This window comes from Dasypus novemcinctus, chromosome 1 (genome assembly GCF_030445035.2).
Source record: "Dasypus novemcinctus isolate mDasNov1 chromosome 1, mDasNov1.1.hap2, whole genome shotgun sequence".
NCBI lineage: Eukaryota > Metazoa > Chordata > Mammalia > Cingulata > Dasypodidae > Dasypus > Dasypus novemcinctus.
Genome location: NC_080673.1, coordinates 129,998,257 through 130,024,676, shown reverse-complemented (window position 1 = coordinate 130,024,676; position 26,420 = coordinate 129,998,257). Strand labels below are relative to the sequence as shown.

Sequence of the window (26,420 nt, the reverse complement as noted above, 5' to 3'; positions counted from 1 at the left end):
CCTTCAGCTCCATTATTGATGCTTTCCCTTTACTATTTCATCAAAAGGTGACTCCATTTTAGGGTTCTTCACCTAAGGGATATTTTATAATCCTTTAATTTATTCATAAATCTGTCTCATAGTCCCCAAAATATAGCATATACTTTTATGTCTTTTAAGATCTCTCTGGTATTTGATTAAAATGAATACTAGTCCCTCTGCCAAGAGATTATATTGCTTATTTGATGTTTTTAAGCTCTTATTTATTGTATGTACTAGCACGTAAGAAACTGTTTTATCACCCACTTTTAATTTTTTTTGTCTACCTTTTCAGATGATGTTGAAGGTAACAGATTGCATTTACATATGCATGATGCTTTTAGGCATAATTTCTGATAACATAAAAGGACACTGTCAAGTGATGTTTCTTCTGGCTGGTAAAAAAGATCTGAGATTTGTTTCACTATACAAGAATTCCTTAATAAGACGAATATTTGATAATCATATATTGCTGTTTATTATTTCTGTGTTTGCTAAATCTCTTTACCCAGAACACAGAAAATATTCTAATGCATCTTTTAATAAAATTAAAGCTTATCCTCTGGTAGGGCAGTCTATATATATGAAATTACATTGAGTGTACTTCCTGGGGGGAAAAATTTTAGGCAGAATACTTAAAAACAAAAGATAATATTTGAATATGTATACTTATACATGTATACATTATGTTTTACATATATTCATTAAGACTGGTAAGTATTCCAGTTCAGAGAATACTTATATGTTGATATTGTCCCTTTAAAATGATGCATGCACAAACAACACTGTTCTGGTTACTGACAATTTTGAGATTTATAGAACTCACCCATATTTTCTTTCTTTTCGTTGGTGGTCTGTTTCAAGTTCCATTTACTTTTAACATTGATATTTCTTTTACTCATTATTAAAATAACCAAGTTTTATTTTGCTTTGCCATCTGTTCTGAGATGGTTGACTTTTTAAGATGAAGAAGGGAATATTCTTATCTGAAGTTAGTTTAAAAAGATATATAACAAAGTTGCTTATACTTAACAAAAATTAACAAAAGAAACTAACATATTAAGATATGTAGCATAACCTTTTGTGATGTTTGAAAAAAAATAAAAATACCAGAGCGTTATGCCTTGGTTCTTGTGACATTAATCTGCTTCCTTTTGGGTAGTACAGATTAATAGTTCTTGTTTCTATTATTGTTTCATCATATTTGTATAACCCTTTAAAATTTAGAGGATGATTTCATACCCATTGTCTTATTTAATCTTCATAGCAGCTTGTGAGGTAGGTGATATTATTATTTTATAAACATGAGAAAATGGAGGTGCAGAGATGTGTGATTTGTGTAGTATCTTCTACTAAGTAGGAGAAGAGTATTTTTTATATATTTTGTAAAGTATTCTATAGATTTCTGATTAAATTGTGGCCAATTTTATTTTTATTTTTCTGAATAGATTCTTTATTAAATCATATAAACATATAACTAGTTTATAGAAGATGCAGAATGATTGGAGGCAACATTAAAAAGTATTGGTGACCCTGCTTTAATTGATCACAGTGTAAAAAAGTTACTTGATATTCCCTCACTCTGAATTGGAAATACTTTATTACAATATCTCTATATAAAGAGTTTGCTTTTCATAATATGGATTACAAACCTAATATGGAATGGGGTTCCAAATGAGAAGACCTAGAAATGTTTTTGACTGTTCACGCCTCTAGAAAAGTACAGTTATAAATACATTTGAGGAATAAATATATAATACAAGTTTAATTAAAAGCTGTCCATATAAATACACCTGAAAAGTTTCCAGAGGTGCCTAAGGATTATATTTTTAAAAATCTTCATGACATTCATTCTAACAATCCATGAACACAGAATGTCTTTCCATTTGTTTAGATCTTCATTGTTTTCTTTTAGCATTGTTTTGTAGTTTTCTGCATATAGATCCTGTGCTTCTTTGGTTAATTTAATTCCTAGGTACTTGAGCCTTTTTGTTGCTATTGTAAATGGAATTTTTTCCCTGATTTCCTCCTCAGATTGTTCAGTACTAGTATATAAAAACAATACTGATTTTTGCGTGTTGATCTTGTATCCTGCTACTTTGGAGAACTAATTTATTAGCTCAAGTAACTTTTTTTTTTTTTAAGATTTATTTTATTTCTCTCACCCCCCACCCCATTCCCCCATTGTCTGCTCTCTCTGTCCATTCGCTGTGTGTTCTTCTGTGTCTGCTTGTATTCTCATTAGGCGGCTCTGGGAACTAATCCTGGGACCTTCCAGAGTGGGAGAGAGGCAGTTACTCTCTTGCACCACCTCATCTCCCTGTTCTGCTACGTCTCCTTATTTTCTCTCCTCTGTGCCTCTTGTTGCGTCATCTTGCTGCACCAGCTTTCTGCATCAGCCGGCACTCCTGCATGGGGTGGCTTTCTCACACTGGGTGGCATTCCTATCCAGGGCAGCATTCCCATGTGGATCAGCACTCTTCCTGGGCCAGCTTGCTGCATGGGCCAGCTTGCTCTCACCAGGAGGCCCTGGGCATTGAATCCTGGACCTCCTATATTGTAGACAGGAGCCCAGTTGGTTGAGCCACATCCATTTCCCAGCTCAAGTAATTTTGTCATAGACATTTCAGAATTTTCTAAATATAGGATCATGCCATCCGCACAAATAGAGTTTTACTTCCTCTTTTCCTATTTGGATGCAGTAGCAACTTGATATTATTGATGAATTCCAAAAAGAAATACTAGATTGTATGTGTAAACTAGTCTTTCCCTTTGGATATACTAGAGTATATTGGATTCAGAGGTTTTACTTTTACTTGATTAAATAATGATTAAGGCTTTGATTGAGCAACGTCAGTAGGACATTGAGGGCGGGAACTCACAGAGAAACTGCACTGCCGAGAAGGGAAGTTGGAGTTTTGAGCTGGAGCCCTGGGAAGTAAGCACACAGAGGAGCTTGGTCATGAGGAAAGAAAGAAAGCCCCAGGCAGAAAGACAAGCCATTCGCCTGATAGTTTGCAGCTGCAGAGACCAGAGAATGATCAGCTGAGCCCAGAGAGAGGGAAGCCCCAGGAAGAGAAGAACCCAGGAAGCCTGAACCCATGCAAATGTTGGCAGCCATCTTGCTCTAACATGTGGCAGTAGACTGGTGAGGGAAGTAATATGCACTTTATGGCCTGGTAAGCTTCTACCCCAAATATATGCCCTTCATAAAAGCCAACAAATTGCTGGTATTTTGCATCAGCACCCTTTTGGCTGACTAATACAGCTGCCTTTCTTTTTCTTGTCAAATTGCTCTAGCTAGAACTTCTAGTACAATGTTGAATAATAATGGCAGAGGTGGGTATGCTTGTCTTGTTCCCAATCTTAGAGGGAAAGCTTTCAACTTTCCCCCATTGAGTACAGTGTTGTTGTGAGTTTTTCATATATATCTTTTATCATATTGAGGAATTTTCCTTCTATTCCTGTCTTTTGAAGTCTTTTTACCAAGAAAGGATACTGAATTTTGTTGAATGTCTTTTCTATATCAATCAAGATGATCACATGGTTTTTTTCCCTTCAGTTTGTTAATGTATGGTGTATTACATTGATTGATTTTCTTATGTTGAACCAGCTTTGTATACCAGGAATAAATCCCACTTGGTCTCGATGTAGAAATCTTGCAGGTATTTTATTGAGAACTTTTACATCTAGTTTTATTAGAGAGATTGGTCTGCAATTTTCTTTTCTTGTAGTATTTTATCTGGCTTTGGTATTAAGGTGATGTTAGCTTTATAAAATGTGTTGGGTAATTTTCTATCCTCTTCAGTTTTTTGGAAGTGTTTAAACAGGATTGGCGTTAATTCTTTTTGAAACGCTTGATAGCATTTCACCTGTGAAGCTATCTGGTCCTGGACTTTGTGTTGTTGGGAGATTTTTGATGATAGATTCAATCTCTTTAAATGTGATTGATTTGTGTATTAGTTAGCCAAAGGGGTGCTGATGCAAAGTACCAGGAATCTGTTGGCTTTTATAAAGGGTATTGATTTGGGATAGAAGCTTACAGTCACAAGACCGTAAAGTGAGAAGTTGTATCCCTCACCAAAGTCTGTTGCCATGTGTTGGAGGAAGATGACTGCTGACACCTGCAAGGGTTAAGGCTTCATCCTCTTCCTCTTAAGGCTCCATGGTCCCAGCTTCTTCCAGTCTCAGCTGTAAGCTAGCATAAGGCTCAGCTCTCTTCCCAGGGCTTGTTTCTTTCCGGGCTTTCTCAGCTATTCAGGGATCTGGTCTCTTCCCAGGGCTTCAGTGTCCAAATCTAAACCCTCTGTGTTCTCCTTCCCTGTGTGTTTACTTTCATGTGAAAATCTGTTTTAACCCCACCAATGGACTCAACCTTGTATGCCCTAATCTTGATTTAATGAAGTAAAAATGAAATTTTGAATCTATCATAATACAATCTAATACGCCCAGAGAAACAAACCAGTTTACAAACACAATCCAATATCTATTTCTGGAATTCATAAACAATACCAAACTGCCACAGTTTGTTAAGTTCTTATATTATAGGTTCAGTGTAGGCTATTTGTGCATTTCTAGGAATTTGTCCATTTCATCTAGTTTGTCTAGTTTGTTAGCATACAGTTTCTTATGATATCCTCTTATGATCCTTTTTATATCTGTGAGGTCAGTTGTAACTTCCCCCCTTTCATTTCTGATTGTATTTATTTGCATCTTCTCTCTTTTTTTCTTTGTTAGTCTAGCTAGGGGTTTGTCAATTTTATTGATCTTCTTGAAGAACCAGCTTTTTATTTTGTTGATTTTCTCTTTTTTTTCCCCCTCAATTTTATTTACTTCTGCTCTAATCTTTATTATTTCTTTCTTCTTTCCTTTCTTTGCTGTACTTTTTCTAGTTTCTCTAGTTCAGTTAAATCTTTGAGTTTAGCTCTTTTTTAATATAGGTGTTTAGGTCTATCAATTTCCTTCTCAAGACTGCCTTTTGAACGTGTTTCTCATGTATTTGGAAAAGCTGTTCACTTGTCATGTGTCCTTGGGCTATTTTTGGTGTCATTCTCTCTGCTTTTTAATTTCCATTATTTCATTTGGATTTTGCTAGGTATTTGTTTCTGGTGCCGTCCCCTACTTAGTCATGATTCATTAACAATCTGGATTGGTTTAAAACAAGATGAATTTTAAGCCCACCAAATCTTAGATTTTATTGGTGTTTAGTGCTTGTCACAGCATGGGTATTAGGACTCCTAGTCATAAATGATTCCAAAGAGGGAAATCTCCAGAATAGTTCACTAGCTCCCAAATTCCCATATCTTTCCCAATTTCTTCAAAATCACCCATTCCATCATTATGTCAACTTGCAAATAAAATGGGAAGAATGCATGTTTCTTGCTGATCACCTGGTTCAAGTTTTTCAACTCTAGGGATGAATTCACCTTTGAGCTTTAAAATTCACAATTTTCTAAGCAAGATTTTATTGTTAGTAATGTGTGAATGTCCCTTGAGTTCACTGTAGTTATGTTTATCAGGCTTCCTTATGATTAATATTTGGGCTTTGTAGCATCAGTCTTCTCCCACCATAAGTTGTTAACATCCTCAATTTATCAGTGATTGTGTAGTGATATAACAATAGCTTTTAAGCATAATTTTTTATCCCTTCATCCCTTTCTCTATCACTTTTTCCTAAAGCAGGAATAGTGACTGCTTCACTAAACAATTCTTTGGAAGCCACCCATTAATTTGAGAAATAAAACGTAAAGGAAAAATATCTGCCATAATAGTTTATTAATGTTATGAAATTTGGAGCAAACTTGTTTTTATTTAGAATCCAAACAAGCAGAAACTCAAATAGCTTCTCTTTTTTGGTAGATTGCATGCAACTCTTAGAGAAAGAGATAAATATAAGGTAAAATGCCACTATCAAGACTTGTTTACTGACAAGCAAGTTTCTGGAAATACCATAGTATATATTTTTTGCATCTTCTGCCTGTTGATGATAAAATTCATTATTATCTGAAATTCTTTCTGAATCGTCACAGGAAAATTGTTGTTTCATATAATTTAAGAACATAATAATACATGTATAACCAAGGCTAACTTGTCCCCTCACCCTTCCCAAAGGACATTTGGCAATGGCTGGAGACATTTTTGATGATCACACCTGAGGAAGCTGGGAAGTGCTATGTCTTCTAGTGAGTAGAGGCCAGGGATGCTGCTGTACATTCTTCAATGTACAGGACAGTCTCCTACAACAAAGAATTTTATGGGGAAGCAACTTGGTCCAATGGATAGGGCATCCGCCTACCACATGGGAGGTCCATGGTTCAAACCCGGGGCCTCCTTGACCCGTATGGAGCTGGCCCATGCGCAGTGCTGATGCACGCAAGGAGTGCCGTGCCATGCAGGGGTGTCCCCTGTGTAGGGGAGCACCACATGCAGGGAGTGCGCCCCGTGAGGAGAGCCGTCCAGCGCAAAAGAAGTGCAGCCTGCCCAGGAATGGCACCGCACACACAGCGAGCTGACACAAGATGATACAACAAAAAGAAACACAGATTCCCGGTGCCACTGATAAGGATAGAAGTGGTCACAGAAGAACACACAGTGAATGGAAACAGAGAGAAGACAACTGGGGGCGGGGGAGGGGAGAGAAATAAATAAAAAAATAAATCTTAAAAAAAAAAAAAAGAATTTTATGGACCAAACCATCAACAGTGCCATAGATGAGAAATCTTGTCTTAGGAATAATGATGATGATGATGTTAATATTTATTGCATTCTTATTCTTTATGAGGTACTGTGCTAGATATTTTACTTATTATTTAGAACATCACAGAAAACTTAGTGTGAAAGACATTGTTCCCACTTTATAAATGAGAAAACTTGTCCAAAGTGGGTAAGCAGTTGAGTATGGGTTTAATTGATCTGACTCTAAAGCCCTTGTGAACTTCTTCCATTATGCTATGCTGTCTCTCAGGAATATATAACTATTCCACCAACTAGTCATTCTGCAGATAACTGGAAATTACCTCATGTGTGGGAAGAAGACACTTAACCACTGAGCTACACCTGCTCCCCACTACTTGATTTCTTGATCATATTAAGTTACTTCAGAGGTCACACTCGAGTTATCAGTATTATATTACAGTTGATAGCTCCTTTCTCCATGCAACATATTCTTCACTTGGTACTCAGCCTCCATGATCCCCTGGTTTTCTTCCTTTCTCATTGGCTGTTCCTTTGTCGTCTTTGCTGTTTACCTCATCTCTTTAACCTCTTCACATTGGAGTACCCCATTGATTTCTTTCCTTCTACACTCTTTTCTTGGTGATTTCATCCAGTCTTATGGCTTTAAATATCATTTGTTATATGCTTGCCACTCTCAAACTTATATGTCCAACCCAGACCTCTCCATTGAACACCACAATTGTATTTTCAAATACAAACTAATCTATTGTGACAGAAAGCGGAAGAGAAGTGGATTACAAAGGAGTGCAAGGAAACTGGATATGTTCATTATTTTGATTATGGAGATGGTTTCATGAATCAAAACACGTCAGATTTATTTATGTATAGTTATATGTCAATTCGGCCTCAAAGCTGTTGGTGGGATGTTAAGGAGAAGAAATCTAAATGGTGAATGTACTAGTTTTATAATTTAGAATTTTTGTGTGCTATTTATTAAATCTTTGGCAAACCTTTTTCTTTTAACTCATACAATTAGATTTATGGTCCATTTCTAGCTTTACATTTAGGCCTATGATCCATTTTGAGCTACTGGATCCATTTTGAGTTAACAGATTCTGTTTTTAGATATTCTATTTATCTGTATGACTGTCTTCTCACATATCACACTGTCTTGATTTCTGTAGCTTTATAGTAAGTCTTGAAATTAGAATAAAGTCCTCCAATTTTGTTCTGTTGCAAAATTGTTTTGGTAGTTTTAGGTTCTTTGTATTCCATATCAATATCAGAATCAGCTTGTCAATTTCTACAAAAAAAGACTGAACTTTTGATTGGGATTGTGTTGAATATGTAGATCAATTTGGAGAGAACTGACATCTTAACGTATTAGGCCTTCCAATACAAGAACACAGTATCTCCATTTTTTTAGGTCTTCTTTAATTCCTCTCAGCAGTGTTTTGGAGTTTAGGTCTTAGACATCTTGTATCAAATTCATCCGTCCAAATTTCATATTTTTGGTGCTATTGTAAATGGTACTGGGGTTTTTTGGGTTTTTTTTTTTTTCTGTTTCTGTTTTTGTTTGTTTTTTGAGATACCAGGGCCAGGGATTGAACCTAGTATTTTGTATGTGGGAAGCTGGTGCTCAACTGCTGAGCGGCACTGGTTCCTGGTACTGTTTTTTAAATTTCACATTTTAATTGTTCCCTGCTAATATGTAGAAATACTATTTAATTTTATATATTGACCTTTTATTCTACAGCTTTGGTAAACTCACTTATTATTAGTTCTGATAGCTCTGTTGTAGATTCCATAGGATTTTCTACATGGACAAACAGATTACATATAAAGACAGTTTTAGTTCTTCCTTCCTTATCTCTTGTTCATTTTTCCTGCCTTTTGGCAGTGGGTACGATCTCCACTACAATATTGACTAGAATTGGTGAGAGTGGACATCTTTGCCTCCTTACTGATCTTAGGTGAAAACATTGTCTCGGGTCTTAAGTGTGATGTTTCCTATATGTTTTATCATCCAGACTTATGACTTCAAATATCATTAATGTGTCCATCACCCACCAATGTGTATTAGACCTCTCCACTGACATTCATAGTCGTATGTATCCAACTACTTAATTGATATTGCTACTTGGATTTCTATAAAGGTGTCTTAAACTTAACATATGTCCCAAACTAAACTTCTGATTCTCTACTCCCAAATGGCTTCTCCCACAGTGTTTCTTATCTCAATAAATGGCATTCCATCCTCCAGACCTTCAGGCCAAAATCTTGGAATCAGCCCTACTTTTTCTGCCTCTCATCCTTACATTACAATATGCCAGGAAATCCTGTTCCTTCTGTTTTCACAAAAATTAGACTACTAAGATCTAAGCCACCTTCTTCCACCTCTTACCTTGATTATTACCTCCTAACTTGTCTACTTATTTCCTTACTCCTGATTGCCTCTTCTCAACAAAGCAACCAAATTACTTCTTTTAAAACTAAAGTGTTTTTTTGTTGTTGTTGTTTAAATAGTGTACTTTTAAGGCTCAGAAACAATAAATTTGTTTAGTGATAAAGGAGATGATTAAGTATTTATTTAAAAATCCCCCCCAATCTAAATAATTAATTAAATTTCTGAAGCATAAACCGAACATATTTGGGTGCTTAACAAAAGTGGGCAAACATTTCTTTTCTATTTTTGGTCTCTTCTTTCTCTTTCCTCTACAGATAATTAGAAAGAATTATCACTGATATATCACTGTTAGATTGCTTTGCTTTTCCTACTGACTCCCTCCCCCTTTCTATACTATATTAATATTAGGGCTCACATTTTAAAAATAATCTCAGGGGTAGTAAATAGATTTGATCCTGACTGCCAGCTCCATTGGTTTATAGGCACTGTTTGAAACTATGGAGAAGGAATGATGCTCAGCAGATACTGTTACCAATTAGTTAGATTTGTCTGGTATAGGTGAGGAATAGAGAGTAGTGATTTGGCTTCTCTAAATTACTGTGGATAATATATACAGACTTTAATGATAATTACCTTATAGCAATTTTTCAGTTTTTAGTGATTCTTAAATTTTGACAAAGTGCACTGAAACAATAAATAGTTTAAAGACTTTTAAACATTAAGGACAAATGTAAAATCTTTTAAAAAAAATAGGAAATTAAATGGCATATTCTGATTTTGTTACCAAATAACTTTATAGAGTTAATTTCATTTAATTTAACTTAATTTCATTTGAAAAAGGTTTTGAAGAATCTACAGATGATTGATTTAATTTTATAATTATTTAAGACAGCACTATGTTTAGCATAGCTTTGGGGAAGAAGAGGTTTTTATGTATAATTTATATACAGTAATATTTACTCTTCTTTTTTATTTATTATTTATTATTATTAAATATTTACTCTTTTGCGTTGGATAGTCCTGTGAGTTTGGACAACGTATATAGTAGTGTAACCACTAACACACTTGAGATAGAATATTACCATCAGGGAACCGGACTTGGTCCAATGGATAGGGTGTCCACCTACCACATGGGAGGTCTGCAGTTCAAACCCCCGGGCCTCCTTGACCCATGTGGAGCTGGCCCATGTGCAGTGCTGATGCACACAAGGAGTGCCCTGCCACGCAGGGGTGTCCCCCGTGTAGGGGAGCCCCATGCACAAGGAGTGCTCCCTGTAAGGAGAGCCACCTAGCGCAAAAGAAGTGCAGCCTTCCCAAGAATGGCACCGTACACATAAGGAGAGCTGACATAACAATATGATGCAACAAAAAGAAACAGATTCCCGGTGCTGCTGATAAGGATAGAAGCGGTCATGGAAGAGCGCAGCGAATGGACACAGCAGACAACTGGCGGGGGGGGGGGGGGGGAATAAACGAACAAACAAACAAATAAATATAATATTACCACCACCTCAGAAAGTTCCCTTGTGGCCCAGTTTAACCCAAAAATGTCCTTGAGAAAATGTGAAAGTTTAGATATCTTTCCTATGAATATCATATCTAAAACATTTAAGAAATAAAAATTTATTTAAATGACACTGAAAATTATTTTAAGGAATTGCCTTCCATTCATAGTTGTGATATCACTACCAGACATGCTGTTGCAGAGTTGGAATTGCGTAAATACCAGGAAATTTCTCATTTCTGCCTAATCCCTTCAACAAAAGGATACTTTAAAATAACATAGCATCATTTTGAAGTACTTTATCTTTGAATATTTCAGAAGAAAATCCCACGAGACAGAGTGATGATTTGGGAAGCCAGTTTACAGAAATTTTCATTAAGCAACAAGAAAACGTCACTCTCCTGTTATCTTTATTAGAGGTAAATAGGGAATCATCATATTTTTATCATCTTAATAAACTTTTGTTGCCTTTTTGTGGTATTATTGAGGAAGCAACTTACACATGCCTTTTTAAGGTAGTGAAGTTATTATATCATAGCAAGAGTCACATGCATGTTTCAAGAAATATATAATCTATTAAAATACAATTTTATTCTGTCAGTAATATTTTAATGTTTTGAGCAGTTTATATTAAATATTTTCTTTGTATTGCTTTTTTTTCTTAAATCACTGTTTAAACATTGCTAGGCTTCAATTCTTTATTTGTTACTTTTTGGTACCACTATTCATTGAAAAAAAAGTTTTTCTTGAAAATGTGAATTATAAATGTTAACTATTTTTAATGTTTGTATTACAGGAATTTGATTTCCATGTTCGCTGGCCTGGTGTGAAGCTACTTACTTCTCTTTTAAAACAGCTAGGGCCTCAAGTGCAGCAAATTATTTTAGTCAGTCCCATGGGTAAGTGACTTACTTTCCTTATATCATTTTGATTAGAAAGAGGAAGATCATTTCCTAGAGAGGAAACTAAAATGGTATGTTAGTCAAATTCTTTATACTTTGAATTGCTATTTGTATTTTTTATTTGACAGTGTTTTTCACCTGGTTATATGTTCTAGGTGTTTCCAGACTGATGGACTTATTAGCAGATTCCAGGGAAGTCATACGTAATGATGTAAGTTAGATTTGAAAAAGGGAGTTCAAGAATATGCAGCTTTTTTTTTTCTCTTTGTAAATGAATCATTTGTTGACCTTTATTCAAAGTTATAATAGTTACATTTGCAAAACTCGTGATAGTAGCCAGTCATTTAGACTTTTCAAAGTTAAATACAAAGCAACATTGTTTCTTTGTTTCCTGTTTATCCAGTGTTTTGGGTTAGACAGACTAGACTGTTTTGCTATTTACATTTATTCTTTCCACAAGTTTGACTTCTCCCACCCTTTTTTGAAAGGTCATATTGACTTATTTCCAGAATTCTCTTTTCCTCCCAAGGAAGAAAAGTAAAGTTTCAGACATTGATTTGTATAAACTTAACATAGCATCACATTTGGAAGCCTTAGTCTCAGTTGATTGAATATATAGAATATTCCAAAGAATTTTTCTTGGTAATTTTTAATTGACTGGGGAGCATGATTTGCTATGGGCTTATTTTCTGTACTCATTTACTATAATATTTTCATATAAGTTTATGTCTTTCCTATTGATACCATATTGTTTTATTGCTTAAACATTTTTCTCCATTTTTACCTACAACTTGATCAAAACTCTGTGATAGTTTAGACAGTAATTGGAAAATTATTTAAAAGTCTATAGTTAGGAGATGATATCAAGTTAACTCAATCTTCATATTTACAATCAGAGGCCCAAGACCCACAGAGACGACGTAACCTTTTCTTTATTAGCCATGTCTTATTTATCTTTGTATTTGGGTGCCTTGTCCTGTGCCCTTCACGTTCTAAGTGCTAGTAAGTGTCATTTGGATTGTTTCTATCCCTATGACTAGTTAGTGGTAAAGCAGAGACAAAATTGAAGTGCTTTTTACGTTCAGTCACGTAGTTTTTTGTTTTTTGTTTTTTGTGTTTTTTTTGAGGTACCAGGGCTGGGGATTGAACCCAGAACCTCCTAAATGGATCCCCTGAGTTTTGTTTTGTTTTTTACCATTTGTTTGCTTGTTATTTGTCTTTTGTTTTTAGGAGGCACCAGGAACCAAAACCAGGACCTCCCATGTGGGATGCAGGGGCTCAACCACTTGAGCCACATCTGCCTCCCACACATAGATGGCTCTATGTGTATTCAAATTTGTTTTTGTTTGTATGTCAACACAGTATTAAATGTGGTGAAGTTATCAGAGTAATGTAATTTATGAGAAGGACCATTTTTATTCCTTAATATTTAGATTTTATCTTTAAATAATTGAATTATTTAAATGGACATCCATCTATAAGGAATTTTGAGCATCTTTTTAAATTAAAATATTAGTGTATATCTTGAACCTAAGTTTTTGTTTTGTTCTTCTCATGACCCTTAGTTTAAATAAGAGGATACCATACAAACCATTTGATAGAAGAACTCTTTCTCCTTGGATCTTCCTCAGTATCATTGCATTTATTTTCATTTTCAGATATAGAATTGCTTTTCTTTTTTAACATTACTACATCATCTTGGTCCTTAAATTTACTTTGTCCTTTAACTTTCAGTCTTTTTTTCTGTTCTTAATCATTTTTCCTCAATTTTTATTTGAAACATAAAATATTTATGTTGGTTTTCATTAATTTTATAATTAGAGATTAAGTAAGATTTTTATATTTCTGTTGTAACTTGCCTAGATTTTTGGTTTTTATGTGTTTTACAGCTGTGTGTTCTTTGGTTTCATAAATCAATTTATTTCAATTTTTGTGAGCAGTATTGTCAGTTATTTTATGTAATTAACTTATCATATTATATCACAGTTGACTCCAAGTGTCAGCATCCAGAGATTACTGAGTGGCATCTCTGGCACTTATTAGTGATTTCCTAGAAGGGAGTACTACTTTTTTCTCCCTCTTTTCTGTTTTTTTTTCCCTTATCCTTCTTTGAAATTCTTTTTTTCTTTCTTTTTAATCAGTCTTCTAATTACACTCGATAACAATTGGACACATTTTTAGCCTCCCTGGTATCACAAGGCAATGGTTCTTTTTTTTTTTTAAGAGTTATTTCTTTTATTTCTCTCTGCCTTCTCCCCACCCCCTCCCAGTTGTCTGCTCTCTGTGTCCATTCACTGTGTGTTCTTCTGTAGCCGCTTCTATCCTTACCAGTGGCACCGGGAATCTGTGTTTCTTTTTGTTGCGTCATATTGTTATGTCAGCTCTCCTTGTGTGTACGGCGCCATTCTTGGGCAGGCTGAACTTTCTTTCACACTGGGTGGCTCTCCTTATGGGGCGCACTCCTTGCGTGTGGGGCTCCCCTATACGGGGCACACCCCTGTGTGGCAGGGCATTCTTTGCGCGCATCAGCACTGCGCGTGGCCACATGGGTCAAGGAGGCCCAGGGTTTGAACTGCAGACCCCCCATGTGGTAGGCGGAGATGCCCTATCCGTTGGGCCAAGTCCACTTCCCGGCAATGGTTCTTAAATCTAGTTTTTGTTTAATATTTTAAACATTGATTTTGATCTGAATTTAGAGAATTAGAATAATAAATTATTTATTATTTTTGTTATTTAGTGCTTAGAAAGCAAGTTACATTATAACGGTTGAAAATACTCTAGGAAGTAACCACCATCTCACGTCCAAGAATTCCAAGTGATGAACTGGAACTGAACTTCCAGTCTTTTTATTTTTATTTTATTATAAGCAATATAAATGTGCACAGAAGTGGAGAGAATACTCACAAACACATCAGTTATCAAGATGTTGCTATACTTTCTTCATCTACCTCCCTACCCCTTTATTTTTGGGAAGATTATTTAAAAGCAATCAAGCAGTCAATATATGCTTCAGTATGCGTTTTTGAAAATATGTACATTTACCTTCTTTAACACAGTGCTGATATCATATCTGACAAGTTAATAATAATTTCTTGGCCCTTGGTTTAAATAAGATAACCATTCCATATTCATGTTCAACTTTTTGATAGAATATTTTCTATATTATTAAGTGTACTTAATTTTGCAACACATCAGGAGGTAATTTCTGATTGTCAATTTTAATTGGGTTTGATTCAGGTGGTGACAATGAGATTCCCTCCATTGTAAAGTTCTCTATCAACCTTACATCTAATGACTTCATCCGTTATTGATCATTGTCTAAGGTGGTTATTTTGCTTAGAGTTAAAAAATGCTGATTTCTATAGTTTCATCATTCTTTCCAAATTTATTAAGCTGTAATTGTCTGTAAAGGAGAAATTTACTTCATCAATTTGTGCTTCCTTAAAATATAGTTCATACATGAAAGGCAAGAAGAAAATGAATCTCTTTAATTACCAATTTTCAAAATATGCTGGTCCTCACTTTCTGTGACCAGCGAGTGTACTTTCATTCTAATTTAGTGGCTATGTTTGATTATGGCAGGAAATCTCTTCACAGGAGAATAAGGGGGGAAGAAACTAATATTTATTGAGAACATAAAATATAGTGGTTTCCGCAGGGGTATCCCCCATGTTGGGGAGCCCCACGTGCAAGGTGTGTGCCCCATAAGGAAAGCTGCCCAGCACGAAAGAAAGTGCAGCCTGCCCAAGAATGGCACCACACACATGGGGAGCTGACACAATAAGATGATGCAACAAAAAGAAACACAGATTCCCGGTGCCGCTGATGAGGATGGAAGCAGTCACAGAAGAACACACAGCGAATGGACACAGAGAGCAGACAACTGGGGGAGGGAGGAAAGGGAGAAAATAAATAGAAATAAATCTTAGAAAAAAAAAGAAAAAAAAATATAGTGGTTTCTGTAGAAGGCATTTTATATCTCCTTTTGTCCTCATAAAAACCCCATGGCATAAATATTATTATCCTTCTTTTACATGTGGTGTAGTACTAAGACTCAGAATTTATGCAATTTGCCTAAGGTTGCACAACTAGTAAGTAAGGCAACCAGGTTTTAAATCTGCTTTATCTAACTCTGAACCTCAGTGTTTTTTCCACTGTACTCCTCCCTTTGTTAGCAGTTAAATTCAAGTTGGCAGGATTAGACAAAAGACTTTGACATCTTAACATAGCTGCTTCTGTGTTTCTCTTATCTTAGCGTTGAGAATTGACAGGAAAATGAGTGTAACAAACCCAGTAAGGCCATGGGCATTTTTTGTTCTTATATGAATATTTATCTGCCCACTACTAACAACCAACAGCTAGTTTGCCTCTTTGATACTTTGGAATTACCTACTTGCTATTCCTTTTACTTTCTTAAATAATATCTATGCTTTTTTCATAAGATGTTTGCTGTTTCTTTGACCATCATGATATTGCTAGGCACATAAGGGCCCAGAAATTACTTCTTAGTATGACAGTGAAATAGAAAGAAATAAGTAGCAATTAGTTTTTCTTGGATGGTAAAGATGTTGAAGGATAAAGTAAACCCAGCTTTAATAGGAGCTGAGAAAAACTAAAATTTAGAAGCAAAGACTGCTGTGAATTAGCTTGTCCTGGCCTGGAATGGATATGAAGCACGATTCTCATCTTTCTTTTACTTTTGACTTAGAATCAAGTTTTGGAAATTACAAGGACAGATACTTCCAAGAGTAACTTAACTTCTCTGCTAGAATGTGGTGGTATTTGTTAATTTATATTATTGAATTTGCGCTTTTCCATCATTACTACAGTGACATCCTGAGACAAATATATGAGACAAATGCTCGTATCTCATAGTCCACAATGAAGAAAAGCTATGTAGTGATTGATAACTATGAAGTGATTATCATATATTAATATTGTACAGTTAAAATAAAACTGAGTTAGGAATTTTATACATGAAATCTTATCCAGGCTCTGTCCTTTTGAAATCTTCAACCTTAGGAAGGCAAAATTGGTGGATTTCTCTGTTCTTATTTTATATATACATTAAGTGAAGGAATTGGACTCATGAAATTCCTGCCAGTTCTAAAATTGTATGATATTAAGCAATTTTAAGTGTCTTATGAAAGTTATAGTACACTAAGCATTATTTTCTTCTCCACAAGGGTGTGTTACTACTACAGGCACTAACAAGAAGCAATGGAGCAATCCAGAAAATTGTTGCTTTTGAAAATGCTTTTGAGAGACTACTGGACATTATTACAGAGGAGGGAAACAGTGATGGAGGTATAGTATGAAGAGCTTTTTTAAAAGAGATTCTTTTGTACTCAACTAAATTGCTAACTTCTAGAGAATACTCTAAAGAGCAAAAGTGGAACCCCTGCTTTATACTCTTTCTTTCACTGTAGTTACTGAAGTATGAATTTCTTTTTTTCTTGCTTGATGTTTATTGGGCTTCTAGAATCTTAGGTGTGGATGTCTTTCATGTAATTCTGGTTAATCTCATCTGTTCTGGATAATCTCAGCTATATCTCTTCAATATAGCTTCTGCCACATATTCTTTCTTCTATCTTCCTGAAACTTAGATTCAATTATGGTCATCTTATTTGACTCTTAACCCTATCTTCTTACTTTCTCTTCTGTGTTTTCCTTTTTGTCTTTTCAGGCTGCATTCTAGATTATTTCTTCTGAACTGTTTTCCATTTCACCAGTTCTCTCATTACTTATATTTGATCTGTTAAACCTGTCCATTCAGTTCTTAATTTTCTTTATGGAAGTTGTTTCGTTCTTAGGCAAAATAGCTATATAATTTTTTACAATCTCCTGTTGCCTGCAGATATTTTCAGCTTATCTTTTATTTCTTTGAACATAAGTAGCATACTTATTTCTTAGTCTCCATCTAATAATTACAATACCTTAAGGTTTATGTGGGTCTGGTACTTCCTTTGTTCTACTCATTATTATAAATGGTGCCATGTTGTCTGTCTGCTTGGTTATCTTTGTGTGTTAGTCATTCTGTTATATCAGGGAAGGAAAGGAAGGTAACAGATTAGAATGGGTATACAAAAGGTTCAGCTGTGTCTGTTGTGTTTCTTTTCTTTAAAAAAAATCTGAAACGTGTACAGCAAAATATAATATTCTGATAAGCAGAATTATTTATAGAAATTTAGGTTGAAGGCACTTTCTTTCAGAGAAAATGTTTGTTTCAACTCTGGAGTTGCAGTTTGTTTGAACAGCCTTATTTCAAAGTCAAGCTTTGGGATTTCCTGAACTACTCAGCCAGTCCAAACCCAGGCTGCAGACCTGTGAGGGCTAGTTAACTTTTGGTTAATTCTTATCCTAAGGATATATTCCTTTGAGATCCCAGCTTATTGTGTGGAGAGATTTCTATTGGATTCTTCTCCTTGTGTAGACCTCTGGCTTTGATTTATTGTCCCTTATCTCAGTAGGACTGTAAAAATGAAAGGTTAATTTAGTCAAGAAGTATACTGATCTCATGTCTAACTGTTTCATCCATTATTGATAGTGGTATATTGGAGTTTCCACCAATCTTGTAGAACTTTCTGTTTCTCCAGTTCAGTCAATATTTGCTTCATGTATTTTGTTTCTGTTATTTAGTGCATTTAAGTTTGTTTGTTATATATTCTTAAAGAATTGGGCCTCTTATAAATATATAATGTTTTTTTCATTACTTGCTTGACTTTTGTCACATTTTGTTTTGTTTTCATTTTTTTTGCTTTACTTTGCTTTGTTTTATTTTGTTTTGAAGTACTGGGAATTGAACCCAGGACCCCTCATACATAGGAAGAAGGTTTTCAACCACTAAGGCACATCCACTCCCCAATGTGGTCGCTTTTTCATTTGTTTGTTTGCTTGCTTGCTTACTTGTTTTGGGAAGGTACCAGGGATCGAACCCAGGACCTTGTACATGGGAAGCAGGCGCTCAACCACTTGAACTACATCTGCTCCCCGATACAGTTTTTTGACTTAAGGTCTTACTTAGTCTAATAATTGTATAGCCTTTCCAGTTCTCCTTTGGTTACCATGTACATTGCATATATTTTTTCATCCTTTCATTTTCATCCTTTTTGTGTCTTTGAATCTAAGATGAATCTCTTGTTAATGGCATAGTTAGATCATGTTTTTTTACCCTTTCTCCCTTTCTACCAGTAATTTTTTGATTATCAAGTTTAATCCATTTTGTAACTCTTATTCCTCTTCTCACTCATTTCCTGCATTAATACCATGTTTTGTGTTTAGTTGATCTTTTGTGTTAAACCGTTTTGAGACCCTTCTCATTTCTTTTTCTGTATATTTTTTACATTTTTGTGTGTGTGGTTACTGTGGGCTTTATGTTTAACATCCTAAATCTATAATGATCCTGTTTGAATTTATATCAGCTTAACTTCAGCAGCATATACAATCTCTGCTCTTATACCCTCCTATCCCTCCTTTTTATGTTCTTGTCTCAGATTACATCATTATACTTTGCATGTCCAGTAGCAGATTTATGGCTACTTTTATGAATTGTATTTTAAAACACATAAGAAATAAAAAGTAGAGTTATAAACCAAGAATACAGTAATACTGGGGTTTCTATTCACTCATGTATTTATATTTATCATAATTCTTTATTTTTTGTTTTTTCTTTTTTTTCCTTACAGTCATTAAGAATTCCCCATAGCATTTCTGTTGGGCAGGTCTAGTGCTAATGAACTCTCATTTTTTAAAGATTGCTTTTCTGGATGTAGAACTCTTGGCTGACTTTTTTTCCCCTTTCAGCACTTATATATGTCATCTGACTGCCTTACGGCTTTCATGCTTCCTGATGAGAAATCAGAACTTATTTTGAGGATCCCATGTGCATGATAAGTTGCTTTTCTCACTTCTTTTAGGACATCTGTTTTTGGCATTTGACTGTTTATTTGTCTTGGTGTGACTTTTTTAATTTGTTTGGAGTTCGTTGAGCTACTTGTATATGTAAATTCATGTTTTTTATCAAATTTGGAGAGTTTTCAGCCATTATTTCTTCAAATGTCCTTTCTGGCCCTTTTCTCCTCTGAGACTCCCATAATACGTAAATTAGTATACCACATGGTGTCCAACAGATCCCTTAGACTCTGTTCACTGTTCTTCATTCTCTTTTTAGACTGAATCCTTTCAATTGTCCTTTCTTCAAATTTGCTGATTATTTCTTCTTCCTGTTCAAATGTGCAGTTGAACCTCCTAGTGAATTTTCAACCCCAGGGTCTCTCTTTTGTTGCTCTTTAAACCTCTTTTTTTTTGAAATTCTCCTTTTGTTCATGTATCATTTTCCTTTAGTTCTTTGAACTTATTTTGGAGAGTTGACTTAATGTTTTTGTTTTCGTGGGTTTTTTAAGATTTATTTTTTACTTAATTCTCTCCCTGCACCCCCCACCCCCCCCCCCAATTGTCTGCTCTCTGTGTCCATTTGCTGTGTGTTCTTCTGTGTCCATTTGCATTCTTGTCAGACAGCACTGGGAATCTGTGTCTCTTTTTGTTGAATCATCTTGCTGCGTCAGCTCTCCATATGTGTAGCACCACTCCTGGGCAGGCTGTACTATTTTTGCGTGGGGCGGCTCTCGTGCACTCCTTGTATGAGGGGCACCCCTGCATGGCATGGCACTCCTTGAGCGTGGCAGCACTGCACATGGGCCAGCTCACCACATGGGCCAGGAGGCCCTGGATGCCAAACCCTGGACCTCCTATATGGTAGGCAGACACTCTGTCAGTTGAGCCACATCCAGTTCCCTTAATGTTTTTATCAGTAATTCCAACATCTGAATTTCCTCAGGGATAGTTTCTTTTGCTTTATTTTATTCCTTTGAATAGGCCACTCTGTCCTGTTTCTTTGCATGCTGTGTGATTTTTTTGTTGAAATCTGGACATTTAACTATTTGTTAACTCTGGCAATCAGATTTCCCTCTTCTCCAGGATTTGGTTTTTTTTTCCTTCTTTTGATTGTTAAAGGCTATAGGAGTCTTATTTGTTTTGTGATTTTTCCAAAATATATTGGTAAAGTTGTCATTCCTCTTCATCATTGAAGTCTCTGTTCCTTTATTTGTATTTAGTAATGTTTCACCAGAGATTTTATTGAATGCCAGAAGCTCAGACAAAACTAAACAAACAAAAAAAATCTTTCCTGGACTATGCAAGTTGGTTTGTGTCACTCTTCTTTAGTATTTAGACTAGATTATACTACACTGAGTCGATAGATCATCCTGAGGTAAATGCTTAAGGTCTTCATAAGTCTTTCCTGAGCATGTATCTTACACTGGGCATTTGCATGACCTTCAAAATTCCCAAGTATCCATAAATGTTCCTAGATGTCCTCATTTCCCCAGAAAACTCTGTCTTTGGCTTTTTCTCCTTTACTGCAGTTACTCTATTGTATGTCTCAACCACAGTCTTTATTCCAGACGGCTGAGATTTACTTTGATCTGTGCCACTTTTCCACACTGCTTCGCAGCCCCAAGTGTGTTCCAGTTTAGGCAAAACAGAAGAACGGCTTGAGTCCATTTTTCAGATTGTTGCCAGATGGGTTAGAACATGTATACATATACACCAAAATTGCTTTTTAGGTGTGCTTTGATCCTCTGTAACCAGATACCCAGGACTTGCACTGGGAACAGAGGCTGCTATCTCACAGAGGGCAGTCCAACTGGGAGAGATGGGACCAGGGCAAGTAAATGCACCACTCAGCTATTACTGGTTTTAGGTCGTCCTTTTCTTGATTGAGCATTGACTTGGTTGCTTTATACCTTTGACTATTTTCTAGAGCTCTGGGAAAGTAGGTTGTGACAGCTTCTGCTTGTCAAGTGCATTTGGAGCTTCTTAAGCCAATATCTTGCTGATATCACTCCTCCTTTTCAGTTCTTATACCACTTCTTTCATTTTCTTTTTTGCTTTTCTTCTTAGAGTATTTATTGTATATTGAATAGTTAACCAACTTTAATGGGAATGGTGATAGTGTTTTACCATTAAGTATGATTTTGCTAAGAGTTTTTAGTGAATTTGGTGATAGAAAGATGAGTAAAGTCAGATCATATGCTGGCAGTGAGTAGAGGGGGATACAGTTGAGAATTATGGAGGTTTCAAATAGTCATTTGGAGAATAGAAGAGCTAGTTGACTATTATAATTGGTACGATTTACAGGCAGAGATGAGCCTACTCCATTAAGGGTAGTTACCATGATCACAGAGCAGTGCACAGTGCTTGATTATGAGTTTCCACCCACAGCAGTACTCAGCTGCCTAGGTACAGATGTGTAGTCAGGCAGTTTTTCACAAAGTTGTGCCTTTTCCAGGAAAGTATGAAAAGGCTTTGAGAAAAGAGAGCTTATGATATTATCTATGGCGTGGAAGAAGTGATGTCCTGTATAATGTAACCTAGATAGGGAAGGAAGTAAAGACATGTAGAATTGTATAAAAAAGGTTAATTGGTTGAAAGTCTCAGGGTTTTCATAGAACAGGTAGGTTGAGAATACCTGAACCAGATGGATCGATGGTTTTAATAAGAGGGTGAAGGATTGTCACTGAAGATGAGCTCAAGGAACTCAGAGGTCCAGGTGTTAGATGGGCTGTCGTTGAATTTGAAATTATCAAGAGTGAAGACAGGGAAGCAGACTTGGCCCAGTGATTGGGGCATCCGTCTACCACATGGGAGGTCCACGGTTCAAACCCCAAGCCTCCTTGACCTGCATGGAGCTGGCTCATGCGCAGTGCTGATACGCGCAAGGAGTGCCCTGCCATGCAGGGATGTCCCCCGCGCAGGGGAGCCCTGCACACAAGGAGAGCCGCCCAGTGCGAAAGAAAGTGCAGCCTGACCAAGAATGGTGCCGCACACACGGAGAGCTGACACAACAAGATGACGCAACAAAAAGTAACACAGATTCCCGTGCCGCTGACGACAAGAGAAGCGGACAGAGGAGACGCAGCAAACAGACTCAGAGAACAGACAACCGGTGGGGGGGGCGGGGAGGAGAGAGAAATAAATAAATAAATCTTTAAAAAAAAAAGCTAAGAGAAGAGGAAGTGCCAGGGACTCTTCAGGAACAACATTGTCAGGTGCTTCTTGGAGATCAAATAAGATATGACTGATACATTCAATAAATATGTACCTGAAACTTTGTCATTTCAAGGCCACAGAGTTGAGTAGGGCATTCGCGAATTCCAGTCTTCATGAATTATAATCTAATGGAGAAGACAAACACTACGTAACAGTGAAAAGAACAGAGTGCTATGAGAGCATTTAGCTGGTCGGTCTATCCTAGTCATTGGGTCAAGTAGTCATTCCTGAAAGTTAATCATTACTGAGGTAAGTAAGCAGTTGAATATAGAAGTCATTAAGAGACCTGAGAAATACATGTAAATGTGGCTTGTTGCCTAGGGAATGGCAGTCATGATTCAGAATAGGCAGTCTGCCCCTCCATTCTGAAGAATTGCCAAGCATGGAGATTTATCTATTTTAAGAAGTTTAGGAATTGAATTTTCCTGCAGGTTTTATAAGTCTTAACACTTTTACATTCTTTCCCCAGGTATAGTAGTGGAAGATTGCTTGATTTTGCTCCAGAACTTGTTAAAAAACAACAATTCCAATCAAAATTTTTTTAAAGAAGGCTCATATATTCAACGTATGAAACCTTGGTTTGAAGTTGGAGATGAAAATGCTGGCTGGTCTGCACAGAAAGTGACTAATCTACATCTAATGCTACAGGTATACTCTCCTTAGACATAAATGTGATAGGAACTTTGACATTAATCCTTTCAAAGAAAAGAAAATTGCTTGTGTTTAATAAATTCAGTTGGTGGATTTAGAAAAACTTTTTAATATGAAAACTAGCAGTCATACACAGAAATAGAGATTACTCCCACCAAACACCCATCCTCACTGAACTTCAGCAATTATTAAAATCTGGCAATTTAGTTTTACCTTTCATTCTCCTCTCTTGCCTTTTTGAATATTTCCAATCAAATTCAGTTATATATGGTGGTTTTTACATTAGGGAGTAATGGTCATTCTCCTCTCTTGCCTTTTTGAATATTTCAAATCAAATTCAGTTATATATGGTGGTTTTTATATTAGCGAGTAATGGGTCAGATTGCTGGCTTGAATTCTTAAAATCTTCTGTCTTTAATTAGGACTCTAATATCATAAATTGTAATATTCAAAAATATTAAGTTCAACAAATAAATTCATTCAACAAACATTTATTTAGAGCCTGGCATTGAATGCCAGGAAATGAATGATAATGTCCCTGTCCCCAAAGATTAATAGCGTGAGTTTAAACCCTATATAGAAGTTAATTTGATAAATTGACTTGTAATTTTATTTATTTTATGGTGAAAGCCAAGTGGTAGAAGATAGTAGAAACAAGGATAGTAGGATCCAAAATAATTTCTGCAGTAGAGAAATTGCGAACTTCTTTTAAGTATTTTACTTATTTACTCCTTTATGGAGTACCCTTTCTCCAAATCTCTTAAGTTTATACCAGCCTCCTACTTTTTATATTAACTCTTTAGTGATTCTTGTGATCTTTGAATTTGTTCTAATTGTGCCTGAACCTGAAATTGTGGACCTCAAAACTGTATGGTTAACCTCTGTAGTGATTATAATCTGACTATTGCTATATGCCCTGGGAGTTGCCTTATATAAGGGTCATTGATAATTAGGGTGACCATATGCCCCAGTTTGCCAGGATGGTATTCATTTTGAAATTACTAATAGTATATTTCTTTTATTTCAAAAGTGTCCTGGTTTGGATGATAAATTATATAGTTACCCTATTTAGAAAATACCTGAAAGCTATTATGAAAGTATTTTACAGGAGAACATGGTAACAAAGTCCTTCTTTCAATTTATACTCCCAGGACTTCATCATTTTTATTTGAACATGTCAGTATTATACATTTCAATGTTTTACTTATTTTATGTTTTAAAAATAGCATCTACCAAGTAGTAAACTTGGTATCTTTGCTCAACACCACTGTCTTAATATAGGAAATTCCTCTGAAAAAGTAATTTTCAGAATGTGGTTAGAGAGAATGAAGGGGTCTAATGATATCCAGTAATATATATTTCCTGCCAAACAATGAAATTTTAAAGTGCTTAAAGAACTTAATCGTGTTATATAGTTTGGGGTACTATGTAAAGAATTACTTTGAAGAAAGTGTCGTTTTTTAAAAGTAAAGTTCTATTTTACCAAATAGAGAGTAAGTTCTTAAGTATTCTTTACCTTTAAAATGTGAGTAACCAACTTGTTTTGCTTCAAGAGAAGCAAAGGTAAAGCTTTTTTTCTCTCTGATACATCTTAAAGAGTATAAATTTCAAAGCAACAGAACTAAATTTAATTCACTTTAGTATATTCTCCATCTCAGAGGTTGAATAGTTCACGCATTCATGATTCACAGTTCATAGATAATCTTCTGCTTTCAACATATTAGAGTGCACTTTCTTCATAGTTTTATTTTATTTTTATTTTTTTAAAGATTTATTTCTCTATTCTTCTCCCCCCACCCCAGTTGTCTGTTCTCTGTGTCTATTTGCTGTGTCTTCTTCTTTGTCCACTTCTGTTGTTATCAGCAGCGTGGGAATCTGTGTTTCTTTTTGTTGCGTCGTCTTGCTGCGTCTGCTCTCTCTGCGTGCAGCTCCATTCTTAGGCAGGCTGCACTTTCTTTCGTGTTGGGCGGCTCTCCTTATGGGGCGCACTCCTTGCGCATGGGGCTCCCCTACATGGAGGACACCCTTGCATGGCACGGCACTCCTTGCGCGCATCAGCACTGCACATGGGCCAGCTCCACACGGGTCAAGGAAGCCCGGGGTTTGAACCGCAGACCTCCCATGTGGTAGACGGACGCGCTAACCACTGGGCCAAGTCCACTTCCCTCTGTGTTTCTTTTTGTTGCATCATCTTGTTGTGTTAGTTCTCCATGTGTGCAGTGCCATTCCTGGGCAGCTCTCCTTACTGGGCGCACTCCTTGTGTGTGGGGCTCCCCTATGCAGGGGACACAACTGCGTGGCATGCGCATGGGCCAGCTCCACACAGGTCAAGGAGACCCAGGGTTTGAACCGCAGACCTCCCATGTGGTAGGCAGACGCCCTATCCATTGGGCAAAGTCCGCTTCCCAGGATTTGCTTTAGGTACTAAAAAAAAAAAAAAAGTGGCGTACACGGGGAATATTTTTAAAAACAAGACCCATGGGAGTCTAACTAGAGAGTTCTGAGGACAGGAAGCAGTGGTATAATCCTCAAATCTTTCTCTAGTGACCCCAATTTATTAGTCACCCCTTTCTGAGAGTAGTTTTTAAGCCAGACTTGAAAGTATCTTAACTATTCTGTTTTGTCCTTACTCAATGATATAAATACTGGCTTTTTTTTCCCCCAAATTCTACTGATTTCTGGTCACCTTTTTATTTGCCAACAATAAAAATATTGCTTTTCTAACCCTTTGATTTTTTTATATTTAGCTCCCTTCCACAAAAAAGTCCTCTTTCTTAGTGAAGTCATTACCCATGATATATACCAACTATAGAAATAAAATTACTTTGTCTAGTCTGTTTTATTGTTGATTTCTGTTTATCTGTTATAAAATAATGAGTGACATTTTATGGCATTTGGCTGTTAACAAAGCATTATCATAAATATTCCATTTAACTTGATATTGAAAGGTTGTATACATGCAAACAGATAATTCTAATTTTAAAATGCAAGATATTTATACAGTTTTGCACTAAACTTTTCATGTTTTGAAATTTCATGTTCAGATTCAAATGAATCATAGAATCATAGAAACATATTATGACTTATGAGGGAATTTATTAGTATTAAGAATCAGTGAGACTAGTTCCTTTGTCTCATGCACAAATGTTCTCCC

General features: G+C 36.0%; 1 protein-coding gene across 3 annotated transcripts in view; it reads left to right on the top strand.

Moving 5' to 3' along the window:
* Positions 1–26,420, top strand: part of USO1 (USO1 vesicle transport factor) — a 137,715-nt gene that overhangs the window by 58,493 nt on the left and 52,802 nt on the right. For 2 of the 3 annotated variants that reach the window (XM_058296814.1, XM_058296809.2), the window contains exons 5-9: positions 10,923–11,023; positions 11,401–11,503; positions 11,662–11,717; positions 16,693–16,813; positions 23,085–23,263. In XM_058296814.1, the coding sequence (XP_058152797.1) occupies positions 10,923–11,023; positions 11,401–11,503; positions 11,662–11,717; positions 16,693–16,813; positions 23,085–23,263 (560 nt within the window). Of the gene's footprint in view, positions 1–6,175; positions 6,201–10,922; positions 11,024–11,400; positions 11,504–11,661; positions 11,718–16,692; positions 16,814–23,084; positions 23,264–26,420 lie in introns of those variants that run through there. The other variant, XM_058296820.1, reaches the window with a different exon arrangement.